Source organism: Oncorhynchus clarkii, chromosome 24 (genome assembly GCF_045791955.1).
Source record: "Oncorhynchus clarkii lewisi isolate Uvic-CL-2024 chromosome 24, UVic_Ocla_1.0, whole genome shotgun sequence".
Classification (NCBI taxonomy): domain Eukaryota; kingdom Metazoa; phylum Chordata; class Actinopteri; order Salmoniformes; family Salmonidae; genus Oncorhynchus; species Oncorhynchus clarkii.
In genome coordinates this window covers 5,476,056-5,487,056 of record NC_092170.1, presented here as the reverse complement: position 1 = coordinate 5,487,056, position 11,001 = coordinate 5,476,056, and the positions used below count along the sequence as shown (strand labels likewise).

At 45.9% G+C, this 11,001-nt stretch overlaps 1 protein-coding gene across 2 annotated transcripts in view; it reads right to left on the bottom strand.

Annotated features, from left to right (window-relative positions):
* Window positions 1–1,917: 1,917 nt before the first annotated feature.
* LOC139382295 (rho GTPase-activating protein 35-like) overlaps window positions 1,918–11,001 on the bottom strand; it is a 107,074-nt gene continuing 97,990 nt past the window's right edge. The window contains exons 6-7 of one of the 2 annotated variants that reach the window (XM_071126183.1): window positions 6,294–6,399; window positions 1,918–6,051 (exon numbers count right to left, since the gene is read on the bottom strand). In XM_071126183.1, coding sequence (XP_070982284.1) covers window positions 5,598–6,051; window positions 6,294–6,399 — 560 coding nt within the window. In that variant the 3' untranslated portion in view covers window positions 1,918–5,597. The remainder of the gene's footprint in view (window positions 6,052–6,293; window positions 6,400–11,001) is intronic. The other variant, XM_071126182.1, reaches the window with a different exon arrangement.

Genomic DNA, 11,001 nt, shown 5'->3' with positions numbered 1-11,001 from the left:
GCATTTTACAACGATTTTCAAATTCACTGATCTTCTGAAGCCTTAATTTCTGTAAATTTGAAGGAGAATGTGTAGTGTTTCCTCTTATGAAAATTTTTACAGCTAACCATATCATAGCGGAGTCCTCCGATGAGTGGTCATTTATTCCAAAACGTTTTAAATGAAATCTAAACTGAAAGGTGCAGTCAGTTGTGTAATAAAGTATTATTAAACCATCTCAGTGCACACTTGTTCATTGGGAAGATTTGAAATTGACAAAGAATGGGATTAGGATCAGATAGAATGGCCGGTAATGTTTTTACAAGTTCCATGTTACCTGGAATTTAAGTAGACGTTAAAACATAGTCAATTCTCGAGAAAGTCTTAAATCTTGCAGAAAATGCGAGTTATCTGTTATCCAAGCCTGAGACTGGGTTTGGTCATTTGGAAATTGAATTAATGATAAATACATAGAAAGTTTATGCTTCGTAGATTATTTGGAGACAACAGCATTTTCTTGTTTATCTCCTGATATACAAAGAGGCCCAGCATACTTTTTGATACAAAACATACCGGAGTAAAAGTAAAGACACCTTAATAGAAAATGACTAAAGGAAAAGTGAAAGTCATCCAGTAAAATACTACCTGAGTAAAAGCCTCAACAGTATATGTATATATACACACTTAAGTATATTTTAGCAATTACATTTAGTTTTGATACTTAAGTATCGAAAGTAGGGGCCGTGGGGCGACGCACAATTGGCCCAGCGTCGTCCGGGTCAGGGAGGGGGTTGGCCGGTAGGGATATCCTTGTCTCATCACGCACCAGCGACTCCTGTGGCGGGCCGGGCGCAGTACGCGCTAACCAAGGTTGCCAGGTGCACGGTGTTTCCTCCGACACATTGGTGCGGCTGGCTTCCGGGTTGGATGCACGCTGTGTTAAGAAGCAGTGCGGCTTGCTTAGGTTGTGTATCGGAGGATGCAGACTTTCAACCTTCGTCTCTCCCGAGCCCGTATGGGAGTTGTAGCGATGAGACAAGATAGTAGCTACTAAAAACAATTGGATACCACGAAATTGGGGAGAAAACGGGGTAAATTATTTTTTATTTGTTTAAGTATCGAAAGTAAAAAAAAAAGAGAATGAATCATTTCAAATTCCTTATATTATGCAAACCAGACGGCACTATTTTCTCGTTTTTTAAATTTACGGCTAGAAAGGCACACTCCAACACTGAGACATCATTTACAAACGAAGCATGTGTGTTTAGTTAGCCCGCCAGATCAGAGGCAGTAGGGTTGACCAGGAATGTTCACTTGACAAGTGCGTGAATTAGACCATGCTCCTGTCCAGCTAAACATTAAAAATGCAACAAGTACTTTTGGGTGTCAGGGAAAATGTATGGAGTAAAAAATACATTTTCTTTACAGATACTACTTAAGTACTTTAATCTCTAGCTCTTTCAGTGGTGTACAGTAACATGTAGCAAATCGTTACTCTAAGTAAAGCTATTCTAATGTTCTAGGCAGTTTTCGTTGGGAAAAGTCACTTGACAACACTAAAAGTTAACTCTGTCTTTTTAGAATATAATGATTGGAAACACCTGTCAACTGTAGAAAAGTACTTAGGCCCTTCGCCTCATGGAGCACAGGTCATTAATGACGGCAGCCTCTAGTGAACTCAACATTGGGCAGTTTTCTCCACTCGGGTCCAGGAGTAGCCGATCTTTCTGTGGAGATAAGTCATTGAATTCCTTTCATTCATTCGTTCGTTCATTCATTTCCAGTCAATGAAATATGGCCAAATGTATGAATCCATAGTTGAATATTTGACACCTTTTCTCACAGTACACACTGATAATACTACATGTATATGCAGAGCTGTGTGTGGTGAGCCAGGGGATGAGTCAGTGGGTTTTGCACAGACAGACAGACAGGAGGCAGGCTTTACAAGATTGATTTATTAACTAGAATACAGGTCCACGTAAGGCCTTGCTGTATACACCATTCCTATTGAGACAAATGACTATACTCTTAGCAAATAATGACAGCATTTTTTTGTGTTGACAGATTTTTTTTTTTGTTTACTTCCATTTTATCTTTTATACAGGTTAACTTTTTCCCCATTATTTCATTGTTTTTTTATCTTCTTGTCTTAAATACTGAAGAGTGGTCGAGCCACCTCCCTTGCCTGGGCAAATATCATGCACTATACCGGGCTGGTCTCTTCACCATTCACAAAACTGTTAAAAAAAAAATAAACATTTTGTTTTTTTTTATTATTAAAAAGAAAAAAGAAAAACAATTCTATCACCATTGACTAAAGGGCAAAGTGTTAGACCCCCTAACATACAAATAAACAACCATGTGAATATAGTTTGCTTGTTTCTCATTTTAACTTAACAGACCATCTCTCACCATTGTTGCAAAGAACGAAGAAAAAGAAAAGCCACAAGATCGCAGAACCAAAGTCACATTTTTAATACCATAGTTTTTCTCCTCTCCACGTGTCGCTTTGCTTCCTCTCTCCCCCACCTTTTGTGTTTTTTTGTTGTTGCACAGTCTTTGGCTGCCTCACAGTCTGTTCAGTATTAACACATTGATATACACAGGGAATGCCACTGGCCGGCATTCAAAAGTACCAGAGTTTGCACAACCCCCCCTTCCTCCCTCCATCTCCCAAATAATGATCCCATTCACCTCTCTCTCTCTCTCTGACTCACTCTCCATCTGTGAAAAGTAAACCTATAGGTAACTAAGAGGATAACTGTGGTCAGGTCCAGTTTACATTACGTGGGGTAATGACCGTGAGGATAAATACATTCTCCACTATAAGCGACATGGTCTTTCTTAAGTGTCGAGTTTACACTGATGTCTGGCTACTGTTGACAGCTCAAATGACATCAGTCCTTAACACAGACAAACAAACGTCATATAGGTAGTGTATGATAGGTCATTGGGTCGGCGTCAGGGTATAACTCCAGTGATTGGAAGGGAGGCCTGTCAGTCAAGACAAATGGGAACTGGACACAGGCATGAGTGTAAAGCGGAGGGTCAAAATGAAACAAATTACATGACCTTGGATTCACTCTAACGTGCGCGCACACACACACAAACACACACACACACAAGCGATCAAACAGGTTTCTATGACAACCACAGACAGAACCATTGGAATTCCGCAGTCATCAACACAGATGAATAGATGGTCTGTTCTGCTCCATCCCGGAGCGCCTCTCTGGACTAGGGAACGGTGCCGTTTCAAAAGAGGGCAGGGGTACCAAGTGGTGCCAACCAGGAAGTGGGACACCAATAAACACAGGATGGCATTGAGGGACAATCAACACCACTGGCTGCGTTTCAATACTCTGAACGAGCTTCCTCATCTCCTTTCCTTCGTGTCCTTCCCGGTCATAGTCAGCTGAATGGATCTGAACCGCTATCCTGAGCCAGCCTCGGTACAAAAACACATGATTACACATCACCACATACCGCCAACTAGCAGAGCCCAGATGGACACTGGACTAGTCACTGGACTGTCTGCATCATGGACAGCTGACATGAAATGTCGTCACACGCTCCTTCAACACCACACTCTGGAGAGTATATACATCTGTAGCAAAGTGCTGGCACCCTAGCAACACAACAGATAGGAGCCTCATCCACAGGCTAATCTCAATGCAGTTTATATGGCTTTCATAGTATAGACTCTCCATTTACGTTATATACAAAGAATTCCTATTGGGCTCAATATGTCCCATTTGACTTGACATTCAATAGGTAAATATGGGGGATTACGCATGTAGAAAGATCTAATATTACACCGGAGGGGGGGGGGGGGGGATAGTGTTCCGCCCATGCAGTGGTGGGTGAGGTCATAGCTGCAGTAACTATGTTGTCCACCAGATGGCAATAGTGTGTTCTCAGTGAGGTGGCTACACGACTTCACAACGCATTAGACGTGGTGAGAAAGTGTTGGCGCACTTTGCACTAAAGAGGATCCCAAAAGTGCTCTGCAGTCTCTCAATCTCAATAAACTTCAGAGATCTCTACACTAATGATTCTCCCGCTCTCTACCATATTAGAAGCATGTGCACACATGTACGCAGACACACACACACACACACACAGGTCATGCCCCCCATGTCTCTCCAGGCTTCCAAACCCTTCATTGGTAACAGGAGGAAGTATGAATTCCCTGCCACCACTTCCCAATGCCTCCTGGGATACTTATGGGAATCGTTATGGTTGTTCCTCTTGGCATTCCGTGTCTAATTGCCTAAATGCTTTTCAGAGTCCGTAAAGTGCATCCCTGAATCCCACCCCTTCCAAATCCCAATCCATATCCCAGTCCTTCCTACCTCTCCCTGACAGTTATTCCCACCCTTCACAGAAAGCACATGGGCCAATAAGAAGTAAGCATTGATATCTGACAGGAGGGACTTGCTGTGTGAGAGTGCATTCTGATTGGTCAGTCATCAACGGAACACTCCAAAACTGATCCACAGTTTGAAAATCAAAAAATGGAAGCATAGGGGGGGAACTAAAGAGGAAAGGTAGAACAACAAACATCAGGAAGAAACAGCGGGGTAAAAGATATCCTCTTTAATCAAAAGAAAAACAACAGTCTTCCAGCGTTGCCTGGAGGCTCGGGGGCATGTGTCAGAGAGAGAGCGGAACGGAAGGAGCTCTCCCAAGATGCCGAGGGTGTGAGACCACCCAAAGTTCCGTGCTCTAGCCTCCCTGCAGATCCAGTTAGTTGAGACTTTTGATCTTGGCATTATCTCTGGCTGTAGCAGACACTGAAGCAAAGGGGGTGGGGGGGTTTAGGAATGAGTCTATTGAAGTGGAAGCTGGTCCATGGGGGAGAGGTGAAGCATGCCTCTAGTCCATTTCCTGGTAACAGTGGTCAAATAAACATAGAGAAGCTACTGGTCAGGTCCTCCCTCCACCTGGACCCAGGATCAACCTGGGAGGACAGGGCAGTCGCAGGCAAACCACAGCCCCATCGCGGTGAGGAGTGGTGGGGGCGAGGAAAGTGGGACACTGGGCAGTGGTTTTAGAGTCCAGCTAGGAGGTCCATATAGTTCAATGTCCTCCCACACTTCCCCCACAGATACCCTGCCTGGCTACAGTCAGCAGTTCTGAGGTCCCTTATGGTTGGGGAGGGACATGTACACGTGGTGTTTGTGTGTGTTGGATGGGGAAAGAGGGAGGTACTCTCTAAGGCAGTGGAGAAGGGGGCAGAAGAAATGGTAGCGGGAGAAGAGTCAATAGACTACAGTGGTACGGGAAGACACATGTTGTACTAGTGGCTCAAAAGTTTCTCTTTCCCACCCCCTTCCGTGCGTAGTGTGTGTGTGTGTGTGCGTATATCTTTAAAATGCAAATGGGGGTTGGATAACCCCCTCTCCCCTATATGTACTGCATCTCACTCACCCCCTCATCTTCTCGTTCGCTTTCCCTCTCTCAAACCCCCTCTCCTCTCGTTCCCTCCATACTTCTCACCACCCCTTCAAAATCTCGTCCACTTACATTCTTCTCTCACCGCTCCCTCATACCTCTGAATCTCAAACTCTTTCCATCTCGCTCTCAAATCTCTCTTTCCTTCCATCACTGGTTCACAGCATGTGTTGTTCCGTGGGGGGGTGATGGGGGTGCAGGGGGGGCAGTAGGGCCTGGATGGGGGACTGGGGGGTGTGGGGCGGGGAATGCTGGATCTGGGTATGGGGCGGCCCGTAGTGTGGGATGACGGGCGGCGTGGCGGGCATAACGTAAGGGGCCGGGGCCGGTGTGAGGGAGGGAGAGTTGTACGCCAAGGAGGAGTAGGCCGAGGTTCCCCCGTGGGAGGAGAGGGTGGCTGTGGGGGAGGCGTGCCCGCCAGGGGTGTCAGACAGGGGCTGGTTGTAGAAGAAGAAAGCACACTGGTGGATGAAGGACTCGATGATTGTCTGGTAGGTTCGTGTGGCCGTCAGGGCATCCATGGTGGTGAAGTCGGGCCGCATCAGAGTGGGCCAGAAACAGATGGACAGGTTCTCACTGGTCATCAGGTTCAAACGGTTATTCTGGCTCACCCTGAGAAAGGGAGGGAGGGTTAAGGGATAGACAGAGAGAAAACAATGTAAGTTGTTCAAGAAAGTAACAATCTAGAAATCTAAACTCCCCAGTGTTTGTGCTATGACTCAACTGACTGAATATAAAGCTGACTCAATAGAGCCAGGGGTGTAGCTGACAGGGTGGAAGGTCAAAGGTTGCGGGGTGGACGACTGTTACTGTGGTCAGCATGACTGTCACCGCCCCGTCACTGAGCCACTCACTTGTTCAAGTGATTGATGACGTATTTGAAGACGTCATAGTTCTCCCTGGGGAAGCGGCGCAGGATGTCCTTCATGGCGTGAACTCGCTGATCCCGATCGTTGATCTCTGATCGGGGCGAAAGGAGACAGGAGAGGTTAGAGAGAAAGAACGAAAGCGCACACATGTGCAGGGGCGGGGGAAGCATGGCACACAGAGACAAACTAAAATCACAGCTGAGAGCCAGAGATGACTTAACAATGCATAGCAGTGATCACACACACAGAGTTCTAAACCCGCACATGAACACACACACACAGGTCCTCTGGGTTGTGCTGAGCCCAATGATAGGAGTGAGTCAGACAAGCTGATATCAGCACTCCCAACACAGCCAGTCTTATGTCTCCATGTGAGCGAGGCAGATGAAGCCACACACACACACACACACCATTTAACATGTTATCCAGCTCCTTCTTCAAACCATGTGTTCACTTCTTCTGCAGTCTACAGGGTCATACGCAGAGTTCTGCAATCCATCCTGAAAGCGTTTATTTTCTAACTAGTCTTTAAACGGTGTGTGTAGTCTCTCTCTCCTGCTGCAGGCTGCAGGTTTTCATCAGGGTTTTGTCACGGCTCAGGGGCCTCGCACACACACACACTCACTCACTGAATGATGACCGTCTCTGGGCCGCGACGCTACACCTTAAATCTCCACGACAACAGATTACAAAATGCAATGGGAGTGAAAGAACAGAGAGGAAAGAAGTGTACTTGATAATCTAACATTCTGTATGACTTTTGTTTGTCTTGCTTCACAGCAAATTTGTGCATCTTCCATTGGAGGAGGAGGAGGACCATACTTGTTGAATTTCATAACACTATACTAACTATATTGCACCATGGTGTAGCTGGAGGACAGGTAGCTTCCGTCCTCATTTTTTTCCCACACCTTTATTTAACCAGGTAGGCCAGTTGAGAACAAGTTCTCATTTACAACTGCGACCTGGCCAAGATAAAGCAAAGCAGTGTGACAAAAACAACAACAGAGTTACACGTGATAAACAAACGTACAGTCAATAACCCAATAGAAAAATCTGTATACAGTGTGTGCAAATGAAGTAAGGAGGTAAGGCAATAAATAGGCCAATGGTGGCAAAGTAATAACAATTTAGCAATTCACACTGGAGTGATATTTGTGCAGATGAGGATGTGCAAGTAGAAATACTGGTGTGCAAAATAGCAGAAAAACTAAAGAAATATGGGGATGAGGTAGGCAGTTGGTTGGATGGGATATTTACAAATGGGCTGTGTACAGCTGCAGCGATCGGTAAACTGCTCTGACAGCTGACGCTTAAAGTTAGTGAGGGAGATATGTCTCCAACTTCAGTGTTTTTTGCAATTTGTTCCAGTCACTGGCAGCAGAGAACTGGAAGGAAAGGCAGCCAAAGGAGGTGTTGGCTTTGGGGATGACCAGTGAAATATACCTGCTGGAGCGAGTGCAAGGGATGGGTGTTGCTATGGTGACCAGTGTGCTGAGATAAGGCGGAGCTTTACCTAGCAAAGACTTGGAGCCAGTGGGTTTGGCGACGAATATGTAGCGAGGACCAGCCAACGAGAGCATACAGGTCGCAGTGGTGGGTAGTATATTGGGCATTGGTGACAAAACGGATGGCACTGTGATAGACTGCATCCAATTTGCTGAGTAGAGTGTTGGAGTGTTATTTTGTAAATTACGTCGCCGAAGTCAAGGATCGGTAGGATAGTCAGTTTTACAAAGATATGTTTGGCAGCATGTGTGAAGGAGGCTTTGTTTTGCGAAAAAGGAAGCCGATTCTAGATTTAACTTTGGATTGGAGATGCTTAATGTGAGAGTCTGGAAGGAGAGTTTACAGTCTAACCAGATCTAGGTATTTATAGTTGTCCACATATTCTAAGTCAGAACCGTCCAGAGTAGTGATGCTAGTTGGACGGGCGGGTGAGGGCAGCGATCAGTTGAAGAGCATGCATTTTGTTTTACTAGCATTTAAAAGCAGTTGGAGGCCAGGGAAGCAGTGTTGTATGGAGTTGAAGCTCGTTTGGATGTTAACACAGTGTCCAAAGAAGGGCCAGAGGTATACAGAATGGTGTCGTCTGCGTAGAGGTGGATCAAAGAATTATCCCGCAGCAAGAGCGACATCATTGATGTATACAGAGAAGAGTGTCTGCCCGAGAATTGAACCCTGTGGCACCCCCATAGAGAATGCCAGAGGTCCGGACAACAGGCCATCCGATTTGACACACTGAACTCTATCTGAGAAGTAGTCAGTGAACCAGGCGAGGCAGTCATTAGAGAAATCAAGGCTGTTGAGTATGCCGATAACTATATGGTGACTGACGAGTCTAAAGCCTTTGCCAGGTCGATGAAGACGGCTGCACAGTACTGTCTTTTATCAATGGCAGTTATGATATCATTTTGGACCTTGAGCGTGGCTGAGGTGCACCTGTGACCAGCTCGGAAACCAGATTGCATAGCAGAGAATGAACGGTGGGATTTGAAATGGTCAGTGATTTGTTTGTTCACTTGGCTTTCGAAGACTTTAGAAAGGCAGGGCAGGATGGATATAGGTCTAACAGTTTGGGTCTAGAATGTCTCCCCCTTTGAAGAGGGGGATGACCTCAGCCGCTTTCTCAGACGCTTTCTCAGAATCTCAGACTAGTAATAGGGGTTGCAACAATGGCGGCAGATAATCTTAGGAAGAAAGGGTCCAGATTGTCTAGCCCAGCTGATTTGTAGGGATCCAGATTTTTCAGCTCTTCCAGAACAGCAGCTGTCTGGATTTGGGTGAAGGAGAAGCGCAAGGGGGGGGGGGGGGGGGGGGGTCCTTGGGCCAGTTGCTGAAGGGGGTGTGGAGCTGTTGGCCGAGGTTCGGGTAGCCAGGTGGAAAGCATGGCCAGCTGTAGAGGAATGCTTATTGAAATTATCAGTGGTGACAGTGTTTCCTAGTCTCAGTGCAATGGGCAGCTGGGAGGAGGTACTCTTATTCTCCATGTACTTTACAGTGTCCCAAAACCTTTTGGAATTAGTGCTGCAGGATGCAAATTTATGTTTGAAAAAGCTAGCCTTTGCTCTCCTAACTGACTGTTTGTATTAGTTCCTGACTTCCCTGAAAAGTTGCATATCGCGGTGACGATTCAAAGCTAGTGCAGTACGCCACAGGGTTTTTTTGTGCTGGTCAAGGGCAGTCAAGTCTGGAGTGAACCAAGGGCTATATCTGTTCTGAGTTCAATTTTTTTTGAAAGGGGCATGCTTATTTAAGAAGGCGAGGAAAGTACTGGGAGCTGAGGGGGGTCTATAACAAGCGGCAACAGTGCGGGACTTATTTCTGGAGAGATGGATCTTTAAAAGTAGAAGCTCGAACTGTTTGGGCATAGACCTGGATAGTATGACAGAACTCTGCAGGCTCTCTCTACAGTAGACTGCAATTCCGCCCCCTTTAGCAGTTCTGTCTTGAAGGAAAATGTTGTAATTGGGGATGGAAATTTCAGAATTTTTGGTGGCCTTCCTAAACCCGGATTCAGACACCGCTAGGACATCGGGGTTGGCGGAGTGTGCTGAAACAGTGAATAAAGCAAATTTAGGGAGGAGGCTTCAGATGATAACATGCATGAAACCAAGGCTTTTGTGGTTGCAGAAATCAAAAAATGAGAGCGCCTAGGGACACACAGGGCCTGGGTTAACCGCTACATCACCAGAGGAATAGAGGAGGAGTAGGATGAGGGTATTGCTAAAGGCTATAAGAAATTGTTGTGTAGTGCTTTGGGAAATGAGATTAAAGGGTGCAGATTTCTGGACGTGGTAGGATAGATTCAGGGCATAGTGACAAGGGTATGGTAGGGTGCGAGTACAGTGGGGGTAAACCTAGGCATTGAGTGACGATGAGAGAGGTTGCATCTCTGGAGGCACCAGTTAATAAGCTGGGTGCAGTCAGACCAGTCGTGATGGATCGGCGGGGCTCCGTGTTGACAAAGGGTCCAGGCCAACTGGCAAGAGAGGTATTGTAGTTGGTGTACTTCGTTTGCTAGACGGGAGATGGGCCTAGTTAGAGGCTAGCTCAAGGCTAACTGGTGCATGCTTCTGGACAAGGGCGTTAGCCACAGTAGCCACTCGGTAGCAGCTAACTAGCTGCGAAGATCTGGTGTATGGTCCAGAGCTTGTGGCAGGAATCCGGTGATGTAGTGGGGAAAAAAATAAGTCTGATATGCTCAGGGCTGATATCGCTCTGTGCTGACTGGCAGGTGTTTTCAGGGCTAAAGCAGCTTGTGGAGAAGCTAAAGGTAAAGACCACTAGCAGTGGCAAACAATGACTAAATAGCTAGTAGCTAATTAGCTGGCTAGATTCTGATGGAGGTTCCAGTTATAAGGTCTAAAAAATAGCAGATCCGTACCACATTGGGTGAGGCGGGTTGCAGGATGGTATATTTAATTTGAAAATGGAAAAAAAAGAGATCAAAATAAAATGAAATGTATACAAAAAATACAATATTTACATGGGACGAAAACAAACACGTCTTACTGCTGCGCCATCTTGGAAGGGTGCATTGACTTCAATACAAAACCTAGGAGGCTCATGTTTCTCACCCCCTTCCATAGATTTACACAGTAGTTATGACAACTTCCGGAGGACGTCCTCCAACCTATCAGAGCTCTTGCAGCATGAACTGACATGTTGACCACCCAATCACATTATCAGT